Source organism: Ovis aries, chromosome 6 (genome assembly GCF_016772045.2).
Source record: "Ovis aries strain OAR_USU_Benz2616 breed Rambouillet chromosome 6, ARS-UI_Ramb_v3.0, whole genome shotgun sequence".
Taxonomy (NCBI): domain Eukaryota; kingdom Metazoa; phylum Chordata; class Mammalia; order Artiodactyla; family Bovidae; genus Ovis; species Ovis aries.
The window spans coordinates 105,522,425-105,541,972 of record NC_056059.1 but is presented as its reverse complement, the minus strand read 5'-3'; the positions used below and the strand labels follow the sequence as shown (position 1 = coordinate 105,541,972).

Genomic DNA, 19,548 nt, shown 5'->3' with positions numbered 1-19,548 from the left:
TTCCAATCCCTCTCCATTACCATTTATTGGGTGAGTGCCTACTGTGTGCCAGCCACTGTTAACAGGTGTTTCATAAACATTATTCCCATCACCCACAATTCAAATGTTCTTCCTGCCTCCAGCTGGAGAAAGGTTCACTGCTACGCAAGGTCAAGATTAACCACTACTGCAGGGAAAGTACAGGGTGTGAGCCCAGCCAGACACAAGTGACTGAAACACCATCCCTGAAACCCCCAGGGTGGGTACAGGGGGGGCAGAAACCCATGTAGGGTACTTAAGATGTCACAGTGCTTAAGATGTTTCAGGTTTAACGTAAACATACTTGCATTTGAAAGTGTGGATCCTGTCTTCCACTGGTCCTGGCAAGGCCAAGTAGCCTTCTCTGAAAAGAACACTTATTTCTATAGTCAACTCAAAGTACTAATAGCTGAAAACAGAAACTATTCCAAAGTTTATATTAACAAAACCCACAAGAAAGCTATAAAAATATTTTATTTAAATATTAAGAAAAAAATTACACATACTTAAAATGATTAAAAGTTCCTATGTTAAACAAACACTAAAAACCCAATAATTTACACAGTGATAAAATCCCAAGTTGGGAAAACACAAATCCTTTCGATTGGTCCTCCCCCTAACAAAACTATTATCAAAATGAAATTTTATAGGAATTGCTGAAGTTGGATTAAAGGCACATGACACTATCACACCTTTAAATACACAGCCAGTCACTTCATACAATGAATTGTTGCCCTTAAATGCTCTATAATACTGGAGTACAGTATGCATCTCTATGAAAATTTGTTTAAATTTTTACACCAACAGTTTCTCCAATGATCCAAACAGATTAACATTGCAAATTAAGTTATTCCTGTCTTGAATAGAATACTTTGAGTCTGAAAAATTCGCTAATCACTTGAGTTTAGAAATATGCAAATGAAATATAATTTATTCTGATTTCAGCTATAAAGTTATAAAGTTAAAATTCTTCCAAGGAAACCATTCACTTTGTAGATGCAAAAACACACTGTAGCTTCACCACTGTGTCTGTAGTGCCTTCAGCTAGCAGGATGTTAATCACTGACACGCCCTTCCCCCTGAAAGAAAAACCAAATGAGACAATCTATCTTAGACTGTTGGATTTAATATTTCAAAACACAGTTCAATCCCCCCGTCTACAACACACTGTGGCTCTCTTACCAGGTATAATTTGATGTCAGCAGTAAATCAAAAGCATAGAATTAGCACCTCTTGCACACTTTTTGGGTAAATAAGAAGGTATAGTCTTCTGTTACTAGATTCACAATCTAGTGTTTTTTCTAAACTATATTTATAATTCCCAAAAACGTGGAAACAGTCAATACTGAACAGCCAGAGAGTCAAAAGAGAGAGGCTCAGAGGAGGGAACGTTTTTGTGGCAATAGGTCAACACGGACAGAAGCCGGACTGTGAGAGTCCAAACGGTCCCAGACACAGTACAACGCGTGGAGGGGACTCCGCACAGCGGTATGTGTGTGCGAGCAACTATTTTCAGACAGATGACCAATGAGAGGACAGCCATTTCTCCTTTACCTGGTTACAGGGACTTTCCTTACAAACTCCAAAGGGAGAACACTCTGTGAGCTGAAATGTCAGTCATTTGCACCCCAGTAACTGAGCATATTAACTTTTACTTCTCTGGGCCCCAGTTTTATACTTGTAAATGGACACATGGAGTACATTTCCTCTGAGTTCTGACATCAGCAACATGAAAAGAGGACTGCCTTTTTTACCAAGCCCCTGAGCATTCAGAGTAAGGGCTCTCAGGACATTCTTATTTAGTAAATGAGTTATCTGACAATCAGCAAACAGACCCCACTGTGAGGTGGCAGGCCCAGAGATGCAGTGGTCTGTGGGGAGGCAGAAATTCTATAACTTGGAAAGAAAAGGCTGATGTGCCGTCCATTAGCCTTTTATACGGCAATCAGGACAATTAGAAAACACACCTTTTTTCTCAATTGGGTAAAACTGCCCATTAATTCTATACTTCCATTAACTAAGAGTGATCCAGGCTTCCCAGATGGTGCAGTGGTAAAGAATCCACCTGCCAATGCAGAAGAGGCAGGTTTGATCCCTGGGTCAAGAAGATCCCCTTGAGTAGGAAATGGCAACCCACTCCAGGATTCTTGCCTGGAAAATTCCATGGACGGAGGAGCCTGGTGGGTTACAGTCCATGGGGTCACAAAGAGTCGGACACAACTGAGCTACTGAAGATGCATGCAAGAATGATCTAGCTAAGAGTCATCTGCATAGAAGCTGATGGAAGTCGGCCACGACAGAAAATGGACTAACGTGTGAACTTATCTATAGTGGAAGGTACCCTCTTCATGAGATCTTGGACGGGCGGGGTGACTTCTCTAAGAAGCAGCCACTTAGAACTAAATAATGCAAAAGGGAAGGGATCACAGTCCCTTTCATCCCAGAGTTCCATGGGCAACAGCTTGGTGCAAACATGGCTGAAATAATCCACTCGTCTGTTATTGCTATGCCTGCCTGTGGCTCAGCTGGTAAAGAATCCACCTGCAGTGCAGGAGACCTGGGTTCGATCCCTGGATTGGGAAGAACCCCTGGAGAAGGGAAAGGCTACCCACTCCAGTATTCTGGTCTGGAGAATTCCATCGAGTGTATAGCCCATGGGGTCGTGAAAAGTCGGGCACAACTGAGCAACTTTCACTTTCACTGAAAGCTGTCATGAGAGACTATTTCCTTATTAGAATTACAATTCCAGAAATCTTACCTTTAGAAGTCATCCAAGGAGTGAGGTCAACATTACAACCCCCATAAACTGGGTAAACAGCAGCAGTGGAGTGAAAAATGACCACACGTGCCATAAAGCAACATTGAAGCTGAAAAGGACAAAAAAACCACACTGCTGACAACTGTAGCTGTACTCTATACAAATATACCGCACTGTAGGTTCTAGATTTAGAAGACTCACTTTCTACCCAGGCTGGGAAAGTTCATTCAGCTGGTAACTTTACTTATATATATACAGCTTCTCAGATATGTGATTTAGGCAATACTGGAAATATCACAACCTGTTCACAAAGTACTTGGAACTGGAATCACGAAAGCTCATCTAATGAGCGCTGGGCTGGCTCAACAGAGACATCAGTCTCTTAAAGTTAAGTGTCTGTGAAGGAACATGAAATAAAATGACCATAGCCTGGTGTTACAATCTCACACACCACCAAAATATCACGAGAAAAAAAAAAAAAGATGCTTATTTTCCCATTAGAAATAGACTGAAAAACATTTATAAGCTGCTATTAAATTTTCCATTGAGAAAAACACTATTCCTGTCACCAAGGTAAGAATAAAATACTTTCTGAAGTGCAAATGATTTTTATAGACTGCATTTTTTAAGAGTTAAAGCTAATAAAGGAGAATTATAGTCAATTAAGTGTTTCAGAGAGTTGATGATTAATATATAACACTTTGACAAGTAGAAATTTAAATAACTATAATCCTACTGTGCTAAAAATAAAGTAACATTCTTGGGGGTGATGTTAGCCTTCTTAAGAAATTGTTGAATAACACACCTGTCTACACTTGTTCCTGAAGAGTTAATAATAACATCACAATGTAACATGTCAAAAATCCATAAACTTCAACTACATAAAATAAATCACAGAAAAATTACATTTACACTGAATACTGGAAAAGACCCTGAAGCTAAGAAAGACTGAAGACAAAAGGAGATGGGGACGGCAGAGGATGAGATAGTTAGATGGTATCAGTGACTCAATGGACATGAGTATGAGCAAACTCTGGTAGACAGTGAAGGACAGGGAAGCCTGGAGTGCTGCGGTCTACGGGGTCACAAAGAGTTGGACACCACTTAGCAACTGAACGACAACGAATGTACAAAGGTGTGTGGTTTTCCCCAAACTAAAATTCCATTAATATAAAGGGAGGAAAAAACCCTAAAAGGCCATACACCATGTTCAATATAGTTTTCTCACTGGCTGGCAGGAACCATGGGATTTACTTCCTTTGTGTTTTTCTGTAATTTACAGATTTTTCTTTAGTGAGAAAGTTATAAAATACTTTTATAAACATAAAAAAACCATCTTATTCACTGACAACGTATTAGTTTATGAAAAGGGATATTCAGTTCTGTTCAGTTCTCAGTCACGTCCGACTCTTTGCAACCACATGAATCGTAGCACGCCAGGCCTCCCTGTCCATCACCAACCCCCAGAGTTCACTCACACTCATGTCCATCAAGTCAGTGATGTCATCCAGCCATCTCATCCTCTGTCGTCCCCTTCTCCTCCTGCCCCCAATCCCTCCCAGAATAACAATCTTTTCCAATGAGTCAATTCTTCGCATGAGGTGGCCAAAGTACTGCAGTTTCAGCTTTAGCATCAGTCCTTCCAAAGAACATCCAGCACTGATCTCCTTTACAGTGGACTGGTTGGATCTCCTTGTAGTCCAAGGGACTCTCAAGAGTCTTCTCCAACACCACAGTTCAAAAGCATCAATTCCTTGGCCCTCAGCTTTCTTCACAGTCCAACTCTCACATCCATACATGACCACAGGAAAAACCATAGCCTTGACTAGACAGACCTTTGTTGGCAAAGTAATGTCTCTGCTTTTTAATATGCTATCTAGGTTGGTCATAACTTTCCTTCCAAGGAGTAAGCGTCTTTTAATTTCATGGCTGCAATCACCACCTGCAGTGATTTTGGAGCCCCCAAAATAAAGTCTGACACTGTTTCCACTGTTTCCCCATCTATTTCCCATGAAGTGATAGGACAGGATGCCATGATCTTCGTTTTCTGAATGTTGAGCTGTAAGCCAACTTTTTCGCTCTCCTCTTTTACTTTCATCAAGAGGCTTTTTAGCTCCTCTTCACTTTCTGCCATAAGGGTGGTGTCATCTACATATCTGAGTTTATTGATATTTCTCCCAGCAATCTTGATTCCAGCTTGTGCTTCTTCCAGCCTAGCGTTTCTCATGATGTACTCTGCATAGAAGTTAAATTAGCAGGGTGACAATATACAGCCTTGACGTCCTCCTTTTCCTATCTGGAACCAGTCTGTTGTTCCATGTCCAGTTCTAACTGTTGCTTCCTGACCTGCATACAGATTTCTCAAGAGGCAGGTTAGGTGGTCTGGTATTCCCATCTCTTTCAGAATTTTCTACAGTTTATTGTGATCCACACAGTCAAAGGCTTTGACGTAGTCAATAAAGCAGAAATAGATGTTTTCTGGAACTCTCTTGCTTTTTCGATGATCCAGCGGATGTTGGCAATTTGATGTCTGGTTCCTCTGCCTTTTCTAAAACCAGCTTGAACATCTGGAAGTTCATGGTTCACGTATTGCTGAAGCCTGGCTTGGAGAATTTTGAGCATTACTTTACTAGCGTGTGAGATGAATGCAATTGTGTGGTAGTTTGAGCATTCTTTGGCATTGCCTTTCTTTGGAATTGGAATGAAAACTGACCTTTTCCAGTCCTGTGGCCACTGCTGAGTTTTCCAAATTTGCTTGCATATTGAGTGCAGCACTTTCACAGCATCATCTTTCAAGATTTGAAATAGCTCAAGTGGAACTTCATCCCCTCCACTAGCTTTGTTCGTAGTGATGCTTTCTAAGGCCCACTTGACTTTACATTGTAGGATGTCTGGCTCTAGGTGAGTGATCACACCATCCTGATTATCTGGGTCATGAAGATCTTTTTTGTAGAGTTCAGAGTTCTTCTGTGTATTCTTGCCACCTCTTCTTAATATCTTCTGCCTCCGTTAGGTCCATACCATTTCTGTCCTTTATCGAGCCCATCTTTGCATGAAATGTTCCCTTGGTATCTCTAATTTTCTTAAAGAGATCTCTAGTCTTTCCCATTCTGTTGTTTTCCTCTATTTCTTTGCATTGATTGCTGAGGAAGGCTTTCTTATCTCTCCTTGCTATTCTTTGGAACTCTGTATTCAGATGCTTATATCTTTCCTTTTCTCCTTTGCTTTTCACTTATCTTCTTTTCACAGCTATTTGTAAGGCCTCCCTAGACAGCCATTTTGCTTTTTTGTGTTTCTTTTCCATGGGGATGGTCTTGATCCCTGTTTCCTGTACAATGTCACGAACCTCCATCCATAGTTCATCAGGCACTCTATCAGATCTAGGCCCTTAAATCTATTTCTCACTGCCATTGTATAATCGTAAGGGATATGATTTAGGTCATACCTGAATGGTCTAGTGGTTTTCCCTACTTTCTTCAATTTAAGTCTGAATTTGGCAATAAGGCATTCATGATCTGAGCCACAGTCAGCTCCTGGTCTTGTTTTTGCTGACTGTATAGAGCTTCTTCATCTTTGGCTGCAAAGAATATAATCAATCTGATTTCCGTGTTGACCATATGGTGATGTCCATGTGTAGCATCTTCTCTTGTGTTGTTGGAAAAGGGTGTTTGCTATGACCAGTGCATTCTCTTGGCAAAACTCTATTAGCCTTTGCCCTGCTTCATTCCATATTCCAATGCCAAATTTGCCTGTCACCCCAGGTGTTTCTTGACCTCATACTTTTGCACTCTGAGAGGAGCTACCCCATGCCTGAGGTCAGGGACGGCGGCCGAGAGGAGCAACCCCACGTCCAAGGAGTGGTGGCTGCGCGGGCACAGGAGGGCCGAGAGAAGCTACTCCACGTTCAAGGTCAGGAGGGGTGGCCGTGAGGAGATACCCCTCATCCAAAGTAAGGAGCAGCGGCTACGCTTTGCTGGAGCAGCTGTGAAGAGATACCCAACATCCAAGGTAAGAGAAACACAAGTAAGACGGTAGGTGTTGCGAGAGGGCATCAGAGGGCAGACACACTCTAACCATAATCACAGAAAACTAGCGAACCTGATCATACGGACCACAGCCTTGTCTAACTCAATGAAACTAAGCCATGCTGTGTGGGGCCACCCAAGACGGGCGGGTCATGTTGAAGAGGTCTGACAGAATGTGGTCCACTAGAGAAGGGAATGGCAAACCACTTCAGTATTCTTGCCTTGAGAACCCCATGAACAGTATGAAAAGGGATATTAATTGTGGCATTTTTAATAACAGCAAAAGAATTTTTTAAAGATATCAGGCTAGTTAAATAAATCATGCTATGTCCATGCAGTGATAACCATGTAACCATAAAAATAATGAACCACATCTACACGCACCAATACGGAAGAAATACAAACTCAGTGTAAAAAGGAGATCACTTTGGACAACAGTCTGGCACTATTTACTGAAGTTGGAGGCATGCATACCCAGTAGGCCAACGATTTCCCTTCTAGAGAGACCTATGTATACATATGTATGCGTGTACACAGACGCCCGACAGAATTATACAGGGGCACGCATACAAGAATGTCTTGTATATGTCTCTAACGTCTTACTTAACAGCATCACAGATGATAACCTCAAACTGGAAACAATCCAAATTCTATCAAGAGCAGAATGGATCTATTGGAATTCAGTTATAGGACGGAATGCTGAACAGCAATGAAAATGAGCAACTGTTACGCACAACAAAACAGAGGAATCATACACCGTGTCGCATGTAACAGCCAAGGATAAAAGAACACATACTACAGCAACCCATCTCTATAGAGTTCAAAAAAACGGACACAACAAAAAAAGTAAGAGTTCTGAAGAGATGCAAAAGAAAGGAACTCCCAGGAAGGTGGGGACAGTGTCCTCCTGTGGGCAGGAAGGAAGAGGGAATGACTGGGGCAGGGGGGCAGGGGGGCAGGGGAGGGGTTACAGGAGGCTGGCACAGTTCTCCTGCCCTCGTTAGGGTTTACCCAAAGGCTCACTGCATGATAATTCTCTCAGCCATACAATTTTCATTCTTCTACTTTTCTGTATTAAACTTCACAATGAAAGTGATTTAAAAAGCAAAATGCAAAATATATATAGCATGTCACCATTTGTATTTTAAATTGCTATACAAGTAAAGAAAGACACTACTGAAAAGAGAAATCAGAGACTACTTTCTCATTATTCCTTTTTCCCCCTGTTGAATTCTGTACCATGTATATCACTACTCGATCAAACAATCTTTATTCTTATTAGTCATTCCAAAGGTAACTCACCAAATTCCTGCTACAATAAAAGTAGCAGTTGTAATGGGTATCAGTGCTGGATACTTGATATCATAATCTTCAATTCCACGATACCACTCCAAATAGACGATGCAGAAAAACGCAATCGACACACTGACAAGCAGCAAGGCACTGCCGAAGAGAAACCAACTGTAGAGACAAAGGAACACCCTTCCGTCAGCCACTCGTACATCGTCTCTGAGGCCCAAGGGCAGAGAGTCTTTTCTGACGCATCTCCAGTGTGACACAGGACAGCTGCTGGCTAACCATACCAACGGCAACAATCCTGTTCCTAACAGTGTATGTACCTGACGAAGGTTTCCTAAGCTCTTTGCATACAGGCGGTCTGAATTGGGAGACCTGTGCCAACCACGGGGGGACAGCTTGGTTTTTCGTGCTCTGCACCCTTTTCCTGGTTGTACCTGTGTCTGGTGTCCCACCAGCCAGCTGTGACTCAGCCCTGCTACTAGAGCAAGGAAGTGTCTTTACGATTCTTCGGATCAAGCCCATGTTCTGCAATTTTGCTCCCAACTGTGTGCACATAACTTGGGTGTAGACAACATAAACTACTTATAAAGGCTCTTCAGTTCCCTGAAGCTGGCCTAGACATTCAGTGGCTGTTAAGCAAATATGGACACAAAACTAAAATGATTTATTTTTTAAAGTGCTGAATGACAGCACTTAGCACATCAGGGATCTTAAAAGTTTTCATTAATAGACAAGATACCTATTTCTAAGAAGGTGTCAACTGGGGAAGGGGCACAGAGGGACGCCGTTCCTCAATCCCAGGTTTCAGAAGGTCTAGGTCTAGTAGGAAATGGGCGAGAAATATGGGAGTGATACGCAAGAAAGGATGAAAAAGGAAGGCTTTAAACACACACACACACTCTTTCATAAACTAACCAACCAAAAAAGAGCCCTCGTTACAGTAGTGCATTTTCTTTAAAAATACAGGAAAAACAGCAGCTTTCTGGTTGTTTCTGAAGCTTTGAGTGTGAGATTAATAAATATTTCAACAGATACCATCAACTTCTCCAAGTCAGGCAGGGTTTCTTGGAATACTGAAAATCAGTTTGGAAGGAGTTAAACTGCCTGTCATAAAAGATTTCTAAACGAAACCCTCCCGTTCCTAGACTATCTCCTAGTACTCCCCCAAGGGGCAATGGCTTTTTTCTCCTTCCAACTCCATCCAAGGCCTGGCTCAGTGTATGTGGAGAACCCTCATCAGTCCCGGCCAGTCACCGGGATGTGACCGGATCTGGAAAATCAGAGGAAAGAACCCTTTTCGAGGAAGCAGAAGGCAGCCTCCACGGACCACCTCTGGGCAGCGCTCTCACGCCTTGGCTGCTCCAACTCCCCGTGAACTGAGGCCTTAGCCAAGAACACAACGCTGTTCAAAGTTCTCAGCCTCTGAGTGGGTGTTTCTGTCTCTTTTCCTCTAAGATGACACTTATTCGAGGATAGACCTATGACTTCCACTTCCTTTTCATGCCCCACTGCCCTGATCTGGCGGTTGAGTCAGGCTCTGCCACACACCTGGGCGTGCTTCTTACTCCTGCAGGCGCCCCCAAACATCTCACAGTGGAAGGAGCTATTCCTCACCTCCCATCTCCCTTAACTGCGAATACTTAGTATTCTCTTATGTAAGGATATAGAAGGACACAAATAGATAAATACTCTCATCTTTCCTAAAACCTCAAAGACGCCCACCTCACAAGCTTGGCGCACGGTTGTGAGAGCTGGATGGTAAAGAAGGTAGAGCACCGAAGAACTGATGCCTTTCAACTGTGGGGCTGGAGAAAACTCCTGAGAGGCCCTTGGACGGCAAGGAGCTCAAACCAGTTGATCTTAAGGGAACTCAACCCTAAATACTCCTTGGAAGGACTGATGTTGAAACTCCAGGATATTGGTCATCTGATGCCAACAGCTGACTCACTGGAAAAGTCCCTGATGCTGGGAAAGATTGAGGGCAGAAGGAGAAGAGGGTGTCAGAGGATGAGATTGCTGTACAGCATCACAGATGCAATGGACATGAACCAAGACAAACTTCAGGAGATGGTGAGGGACAAAGAGGCCTAGTGTGCTGCAGTCCATGGGGTCGCAAAGAGTCAGACATGACTGGGTAACTCAACAACAACCCGAGGTTGGGCAAGATGAGGCGCCCCTTCAAGGCACTCCTATGTCATCCCACACACACTCATACACTAACACAGTACATACCACGTGACCTGTTCATCTATCACAGCCTAAAATGAACTGGTGGAGGGTGAGCAACGTGCCTTGTTCATCACTGGCACCAAAATTGGACACACTTCAGGTTCTCGTTAAATATTCAGTGAACGAAGGGGCAGCTGATACGAGTAGTGTTTGAAGTGAATGTTCCCTCTTTTCCCAGCCAACTGAGAGAGACAAAGGAGCCAGGCTGATGAAGATCAAGTGTCAGCTTTTTTTTTTTTTTAACTAATGGGAGCTATGGAAAGAAGATGGCTTTGGTGAACAGTCACAGAGTGCTTCCTCACACTGAAACCCAGAAACAGACAGACTTAGCCACTGGCTTCAAGACACAGTGAAAACCTAGAGACCTTCTCATCTTAGGGCTGCCCCACAAAACGATGGTGCAGGGATTTCCCTGGTGGTCCAGTGGTTAGGAATCCTCCTTCCAATGCAGGAGACACAGGTTCAATCCCTGGTCAGGGGACTAAGATCAAACACGCCTCAGGGCAACTGAGCCGCTGCACCACAACTACTCAGCTCAAGTCTCTAGAGCCTGTGCTCGCCAACAAGAGAGGCCGCACATAGAGAGAAGCCCCCACGCACTGCAACTGAAGAAAGCCGTGCACCACACCGCAACGAAACCTCAGGGGAGCCAAAATAAAAAACAATTAAAACTCAAATTTTAAAAAAAATTTTAAGAAAAAGAGATCCAAAAATACTAAAACAAACAACAACAAAAACTATGGCACAGACAAGCATCCCAGAATCTGCTTCCTGTGAGCAGCTGGCTCTGAAGAGAAAGAAGGGCTGAGTTACAAGTCTGGTTCTCATCCTAAACCCCATCAGGAGGTCCAGCACCTCCCAGGGAAGGAGCAGTGATGGGGCAGGACGGGGAAGCAGTGATGGGGAGTGTTCGGGGAAAGCTCCTGCTTGTGGAGATAAGGAAAGTGAACAAGCTCTCTCCCTCCCACAGTTTACATCAACCCCCCACCCCTGCTGTCCCCTGGCTGCCTGCTCCCTCACTCTCCACAGGTGCCCCTCCAGCAGTCACCGCCCCTCCTGAAGGCCTTGACAGAGAAAAACCGTATGCCCCCATCCCCAGTGAAAACACCTGATCGGCAGTCCTGTCTGCACCTTTCTGGCCTCACTGAGGTGTGTGTGTGTCAGTCACTTAGCCGCGTCTGACTCTTTGGGACCCCATGGACTGTAGCCCACCAGGCTCCTCTGTCCATGGAATTCTCCAGGTAAGAATGCTGAAGTGGGTTGCCATTCCCTTCTCCAGAGGTTATTCCCAACCCAGGAGTTGAACCCAGGTCTCCTGCGTTGCAGGCAGATTCTTTACCATCTGAGCCACCAGGGAAGTCTTACTGATACTTCCAGACAAGTACACTTGCTCTCTAAGAGAACCACCCCTCCTGATAGAGCTGTAACGCTCACCAACACCTCCCCACCTTTTTCCGTTATCTAGGGGCCTACTTCCAGACAAGTACTCTTGCTCTCTAAGAGAACCACCCCTCCTGATAGAGCTCTAACACTCACCAACACTTCCCCACCTTTTCCCGTTATCTAGGGGCCTCCAGAACACTCTCAAACATTCAGTGAAGACTCAGGAGGGTGATCAACAACCTTTCCCCCCCAACCGCCCCCGCACCCACCATCAGCTCCTGAAAGAGATCTCAATTTACGTCAATGATGGACTAATTGACATCCTGCCGCACTTCTTGAACCAGTGAACTCAACTCTAGCTCAATCACAGCCTGTACATGTACCTCACTGGCCATTAACTACTCTCTAAAAATGAACTCTGAGACCTGATTCTCACCCACCACAGTTCTCATTCCTTCCTCCCAAGGCTTGTGGATCTGATCTCCTAAACACCTTTAGTCATTCTCTCTCCATGTTTTACAAATGATTAGGTCCTTCTTCAGAGAAGGCAATGGCACCCCACTCCAGTACTCTTGCCTGGAAAATCCCATGGATAGAGCCTGGTAGGCTGCAGTCCATGGGCTCACGAAGAGTCAGACACAACTGAGCGACTTCACTTTCACTTTTCACTTTCATGCATTGGAGAAGGAAATGGCAACCCACTCCAGTGTTCTTGCCTGGAGAATCCCAGGGACGGGGGAGCCTGGTGGGCTGCCGTCTATGGGGTCGCACAGAGTCGGACACGACTGAAGCAACTTAGCAGCAGCAGCAGCAGCAGGTCCTTCTTAAATTCACTGCCTTCCTCATCCCACAAAATGTCTAGGCTGAAAAGGCCCACTGAAATAATGTCCACTCTGTTGCACACGCCCAGGACGTGCACTCTTTTTCAACTTTGTATCACCAGCCCCTCTGACACCCTGGCTGGCAGAAAGCAGGTGCTTACTAAGAGTCTAACAAAACATAATGTGAAAAAATAAGAGCCATCAAGTTTTCTTACCTACTGGTGTGAAAGTTTTCTTTAACAGTTTGAAAGAAGTCAACATAATAGGTAACAACAATGGATGCCAAAATCCAGAACCCAGAATGGATATTAAGTCTTGGAAGAGGTTTCTCCTTTTTCTCAACAGCTGTAGAGGTTTCTGCAAATAAGGGAGATTTCAACTGATCAAGTAACCATTAGCTTCACAGGAAAAATTACACCTATTTCAAGTCAAATAAAATAATTTCCTAGAGCTTTCTAACAGCCAGATTCTCTCCTATTAGAGTATCAATTTCTTCTGTAAAACCACCAAAATAGGTTTATATTTTTGGAAATAATAGGAGCTGCTATAAAACTTGTTCAGTATTATCAACTTTTTTCCACCAAATCAATTTTGGATCTAAATTTACTTAAACAGTCTTTTGGAAATAATGCTATCCTGTAGCGTAGGAATTTTCACGTTGTGCTTCATATATTGCCTAGGAAAGTGATTATTCCTGTTAATTCAGAAGAATGCAAGTGACAAACATTAGAACACAAAATGGACTTTGATTTTCCAAAAACACTACTTACAAACACTACATATTTTCTTGTTTTAAACAAACACAACCTTTGAGCCACCTCAAAAGTGGAAAGGTCACACTGGAGGTACAGTTCCAACACCACACTGTCTAGACTACTGATGGACAAGTCAAATTCCTTCCACCGGGGACCCGATCTGAAAGAACAACTGGCTGGCTCTGGGTCAAATGGGGTCTAACAAGTTCCCCAGGTGACTGATATACCCGCTCTCCCAGTTCATGTGAGAACCACTGGTATGCATCCGAGGTTCCTGACTTTAGCTGACCATCAAAATTCCCCAGCGCCTTACTCATAATACAAATTCTGGGAAACATCCTCAAAATTTATAAACCAGAAAGTCTGATCATCAAGTGTTCTGTGTTTATTTTTTAAAGGTAATAAATACAGAACGTTTTAACATCATACAGGACAAAAAACATCTAAGATGTAATCTCTTTCGATCCTTAACCCCAGTTCCCCAGCCCAAAGCAACTACCGGTATCAACGTCTATTGAGTTCCTGCATATTCTATGCATCTACAGGAGGGCATACACCGCATGTTATCTGGGTTGAACCCAAGCGGTGGTATATCATACTTTGTTCTGCGCCTCCCTTTGAAAATTACCCACATTGGTACATAAAGTCGGCCTGCTGTGTGACGTACGGATATCCAAGAGTATTTAACTAGCTCCCTGCTGACGGACAATTAGATGCTTCCAGTCGTTCGCTATAACTAGCAATAGCAATGCGGAGATGAAACACTTTGCACGCACATACGTCCTTGTGTACTGCTACAAATATGCTTCTTTTCTTAAGAGACACAACCAGTGGAAATTTTTTTTTATTTTAATGGATACTGCCAAATAGGTGTTAAACCAGCTCTCCAGGGAATCCTGAAGCGCAGCTGAGATGAAGATGCGGAAGGCTACCTGACCTCTAACGCTCTCTTACGATAAATACCTAACTTGCAAAACTACTTGGTAAGCCTTGATAAAAACAAATCCCAGTCCCTCCGGAATGGGTGGGCCTGCGGGAGGTCGGCGGGGCCGGCCGTTTCCTGGCGCCTTGCCTACGGGAACCTCGAGGCGGCTCGAAGCGTGCCCGGGGGAAGCGCCTCACCCGGCCTGGGGTAGCCCTCGTGTTCCAGTGGGACCTCCGCGTCCGGCGGGAACAAGTACCGCCGCCGCAGCTGCTCCCGAGCCCGTAGAACATCCATCTTGGCACCACCCAGAAACAGGGCGGAAGTGACGTTAACCTCACCGGAACTTCCTGTAGCGACATCCGGGCGGAAGGAGGGGGTTCCCGTCTATGAAAAGTGGAGACTATGTTGTCTTCTAGGTTTTAGTTGGTAAGAACGTAGGGTAGCGTTGGCTTCGCTGTCTCCGTGCTCAAATTTGCGAACAGGATTTGAATTTCGAAACTTTGACCTTTCTCAAACGAAAGACGCTCCGTTTATTCCTAGCTACGGAAGCCCAGAAGGATCAAACTTAACAGGCCGGCGGATGCGCGCGGGCGGGACTGTCGGTCCCTGCCTTGGTACTTGGCTGCGTCCCGCTCTCTGCATCCGGACCCCTCCGTGGCTCCCCTGTGCCAATAGTGTCTCAGCCCGTCAGCTTCTTTCCTCCTCAGGAATCGCCCAGCTAGACTTGAAAGGGTTAGAGAACGCCCAGGAGGAGGGAAGGACCGCTGGGCCGGGGCCGGGGCTGGGAGCCTGCGGTGGAGCCTGGGCCTGGCACTGACCGCTTGGGCGGACTCCGGGCAAGAAATAAAAACCTTTCTGAGCCTGTTTGCTCTTCTGTACCATGGGGATTATACCTGCTTCATGGATATGTTTGGAGGTTTAAATATGAAGCACCTGTGTGTGGTTTGTGTTCGCTCACTTCTTAGGACTTTTGTGAGAAATTGCCCCCAGCCAGGATCGTGGAAGCTAAACCGGTGGTTGTTCAGTCACTAAGTCGTGTCCGACTCCTTGCGACCCCACGGGTTGCAGTATGTCAGGCTTCTCTGTCCTTCACTGTCTCCTGGAGTTTGCTCAAACTCATGTACATGGTATTTGGCCAGGAACCCACCATTTCCCATCAGTAATGCTCATAAACTGAAAAAGGCTCTTGCCACAAATTCACAAGTTTTACTCCATCAATAGTCCTGTTTACAGGACTTCCCTGGCAGTCCAGTGGTTAAGACTCTGCCTTCCAATGCCAGGGACATGGGGTTCCATTCCTGGTAAGGGAACTGAGATCCTACATGCCCCAGCAGTATGGCCAATAAATAAAATTTAAAAAATATTTCAAAGGCAAATACATAAAGTTATGAGTTGTAAAAAATCAAGCAAAAGAATTAATCCTGTTTACTAGTCTCCTGCCTCCTTCCTACCCTGTCATTTGTTGAGAAATCTTGTTCTTAACCCTTCCAACCTTTGCTGAGCACCTACTATCTGTTGCTGCTAAGTCTCTTCAGTCGTGTAGGACTTTGTGCGACCCCATGGACTGCAGCCTACCAGGCTCCGTCCATGCGATTTTCCAGGCAAGAGTACTGGAGTGGGGTGCCATTGCCTTCTCCATAAGGAACCCTTAGGCACCTTGCTAGACAATGGAGATAAGATGGATAAGACATAAGGTTGCACTTGAGGAGCTCCTTGGGCTAAAAATGACCACAGAGACTTACTACAGTAGAGAGCAGTTTATATAAATGTGTGGAAGCATTTTATTCATTCAGTCAACAAACGTTTTCTGAGCAGCTACATCTGCTAAAATGCTGAGGACAGAGGTAAGTTAGATCTAGTGGAGGAGAAAATTTCCATACAAGGCGATGACAGAGATACTGTATACGGGCTGAATAACGGGCTTCCCTGGTGGTTCAGATGGTAAATAATCTGCCTGCAATGTGGGAGACCTGAGTTTGATTCCTGGGTCGGGAAGATTCCCTGGAGAAGGCACTGGCAACCCACTCCCCTATTCTTGCCTGAAGAATCCCATGGACAGAGGAGCCTGGTGGGCTACAGCTCACGGGGTCGCAAAGAGTCAGACATGACTAAGTGACTCAATTCATAAAGGACAGCCCTTCATTCTGCTGGACTGTGTGGAGATCACTGAGTGGCTTGAGGTGGGTTATATTCAGGGATGGATAGTCCAAAAAGTCACCCCAGAAGTAAAATTTGAATTAGTGGTTGCTTTTTAATATCTTCTATATGTCCTGAGTATTTGCAGGAGAAATGTAATAAATATTCAAGAAAAGAATGTCAAGTTTCTGCAGGTTTATTAGTATCATTTCCTCAGCCTTTATAGCAAACGCTTCTGTGCATAGGATTTAACAGCTGGGTGGATCATATGGCCTTTCTACACAATACCTTCTTTTTCCTGTCTTGCTTCCCCCCCACCCCTTTTTCTTTTCAGACTCGTAAATAACCAGAGTTCACCTCTTCAAAGCCACCTGGGGTCTTTGCCCTCCCTTCTCTTCTCTCTGGTACAAGGTTAGAAGCCTTGTTAACAGGAAGTGAATTCCTCATCAAATACGGTCTTCTGTTGATTGTCTCCTTGCGAAAAGGTCAGCGCTGGGTCTCCCTGTAATTGAATATTCCCAAGAGCATCTCAGGCATTCCAGGGTTTCCATATGTAGTGTGTTCAGGTCTGATCAGTTTCCCCTTTGGTGGTTTCAGAGTCTTTGTATTTGGATCTGAACTCCTTCCAGCCCTTTTTTCCCACTAATATTTTAAATGCACAACTTGCAGACCACGTTGATGATACTTAAAAGCAGGTTGGAAAAAATCCAGGGTTTAATGACCACATCTTCATTGCTGGGGCCCATTAAATAAGTTCTTCAATGTGCGTACTGTGCACCATAATGATAGATACATGATATCAGATTGCTACCAACCAAGAAATTCCATTTTCAATGTGGATTACTTGTGGGGGGAAAATAAATTTGACCGTGATCTTTGCTGGGCCTCCCCTTAGCAATGTGGTTAGGTCCAAGGTGTTTATAGACTATTGAATCCTGGCTCCATCGTTCTGGATCCCTTGGGCAAGTTGTTTCATTGTCCTAGGTATCAGTTTCCTCATCAGCGACACCAGGGGTACCAGAGTGAAGATGAATGTATGCTGACTGTTTAGCCTAATGCTTCCCATGGTCAAGCAGGGTTATGTTCAGGTTAAGTCATTGTTGACTACTTAATTGGGCTTGCCAGATCTTCTGGATCTGGTTCCTGCTTACCTCCTTATCAGTTCTTCCTTTCTCCTTGGGCTCCAGTTTCTCTTTGTGGCAGTTTCCTTTTGCTTGGGCTCTCCCAGTTGACTGGGGGCTACAGTCACATCTTAGCAGTGCTTTGCAAACACCTAGCATGTAGCAAGGATTCTATTCCCTGGTTTTCAGTTTGATCCTTGTCACAATTAAGTCTGGCCTTTGATATAGACATCTATGTGTCTGCCTATGTGTCTTCCTCTGAGAAACCACTTTTTCTCCCTTCTGTAATAGCCCTGTAATATTCTCAGTAGACTGATTCTGTCCTTGGGGAGGGCTCAGGACCTAGCCCAGACCTGTCAGCCCCCAGGACTCAGGCTGGGGCTGTTGGGAAGATCATTCAGAGGTCAGTGTGGGCTTGGGGATACCACCCACTGTGGAGACACACAGAGGAGCCCACCCAGGAAGGAAGCTCAGATGCAAGCTAAGCTAAGAAGTCTCATAGCACTGTTTCAACTTCCAAATCCAGCCAAGACCTAGCTGATGTAGTTAAGAATAAGAACTCTGGAACCAGCTGCCAGCTGTGCCGGGCCAGCTGTCATAACTGGTTTTGTCATTACTAGCTGTTTCAGCCTTGAGCAAGTAATGGATCTTCTCCATTGCCTACAAGATTAGGTAAAGATTAAAAGTATTAATATATGCAAATTGCTTAGCACAATGCCTAGCCCACAGAAAGCTCTTGATATGCCTTTCTTTTTTTTTAGTTGAAATACAGATGATTTACAATGCTGTGTTAGTTTCTGCTGTATAGTATAGTGATTCAGTTATACATATATACACACACATACACATATATATATATTATTTTTCATGTTCTTTTCCATTATGATTTATTACAGGATATTTGGGCTTCCCTGGCAGCTCAGACGTTAAAGAATCTGCCCACAGTGCAGGAGACCCAGGTTTGATCCCTGGCTCGGGAAAATCCCCTGGAGAAGGAAATGGCAACCCACTCCAGTATTCTTGCCTGGAGAATTCCATGGACAGAGGAGCCTGGCGGGCTATAGTCCATGGGATCACAAAGAATCAGGCATGACTGAGTGACTACACACACACAGGGTGTATTAACTATAGTTCAATAAGTCTTAGCTGTTCTTATTATCTATTGTTGACATTTCACAGATTTCTGAGCCAAAAATAAAAGAAGGATTTTTTTTTTTTTCAAACTAATGCAAGTTTGAGTGGTTTTCTGATACTTGCAATCGTGAGGCCATACCAATACCACCCTCTCACGTACAATGTTCTCTCATTGTACCTGGTACCTGCCCCCTTGGTCTTTCATTGGACTGCAAATGCCTCCAGGAGTGAGTTCATATATGTAAAGTTCTTCGAAAAGCACCTGCCATGTGGAAAATGCTCAGTAAATGATAATATCTATCATTTGGAATGCAACCCTTTATTCCAAAGAGAAAGGCAGTTTTTTAAAAGTCTCCCTTTTATTATATAAATAATTCAGTGAAATATGTCTCTCTGCATGTCTGTTTCTCTGATAAAAGCAATAGAACCAGAATCACTCAGTTGAAAGAAAGATCTACATTTTAAAACTAGCTTCATTCACAAAGTGCAGACTGTACTACTTAACTCCTAGCAGCAGTGGACAGGAGCAACCATCTTCATCATTTACACCAACCACTGGCTTTATCATTTTGGTAAAATTTTCCCAATTGATAGTTGGAGGGAAAAATCTATCATTTCAATTTTTTATTAGCAATTCTTTTCACACACTAATTGGCCATTTGTACATCATTTTTCTTTGGGGATTTTCATCTCTTATTTTTTATCATTATATATTTTTCCAGTTTATTATTTCCCTTTTGAGGGTGATCATGCTCATACCTCTGTTTTGTTTTGTCTTTCTTCACTCACCATAGCCTGTGATGAAGAGTTTGGATGAATTTGCCCAGTGGGTGTCTAAATGGATGATACAGGCAGGTGGAAAGTGCCCAGGCAGTGCTCATATATATTCACTCCACCGTGACTATAACTTGAACCCTCTTCTAGTGGACCTAGTTATTCCCTGC

The 19,548-nt window shown here is 44.0% G+C and overlaps 1 protein-coding gene across 1 annotated transcript; it reads right to left on the bottom strand.

Moving 5' to 3' along the window:
- Window positions 1–474: 474 nt before the first annotated feature.
- Window positions 475–14,537, bottom strand: TMEM128 (transmembrane protein 128). The gene is made up of 5 exons (XM_015096628.3): window positions 14,411–14,537; window positions 12,749–12,890; window positions 8,104–8,262; window positions 2,777–2,885; window positions 475–1,097 (listed from the first exon to the last, which is right to left on the bottom strand). Exons 1-4 carry the CDS (start codon window positions 14,505–14,507, stop codon window positions 2,786–2,788), a joined length of 498 nt encoding a protein of 165 aa, XP_014952114.2. The 5' UTR covers window positions 14,508–14,537; the 3' UTR covers window positions 475–1,097; window positions 2,777–2,785.
- Between the last annotated feature and the right edge of the window lie 5,011 nt (window positions 14,538–19,548).

Excerpts from the sequence above, each read along its gene's own strand:
- TMEM128 (XM_015096628.3), bottom strand. The coding sequence starts at position 14,507 with ATGGATGTTCTACGGGCTCGGGAGCAGCTGCGGCGGCGGTACTTGTTC. Across the intron at positions 8,263-12,748 it reads GAAAACTTTCACACCAGTAG|TTGGTTTCTCTTCGGCAGTG; the intron begins GTAAGAAAACTT and ends TTGTCTCTACAG. Across the intron at positions 2,886-8,103 it reads TTTATTGTAGCAGGAATTTG|CTTCAATGTTGCTTTATGGC; the intron begins GTGAGTTACCTT and ends TGTCCTTTTCAG.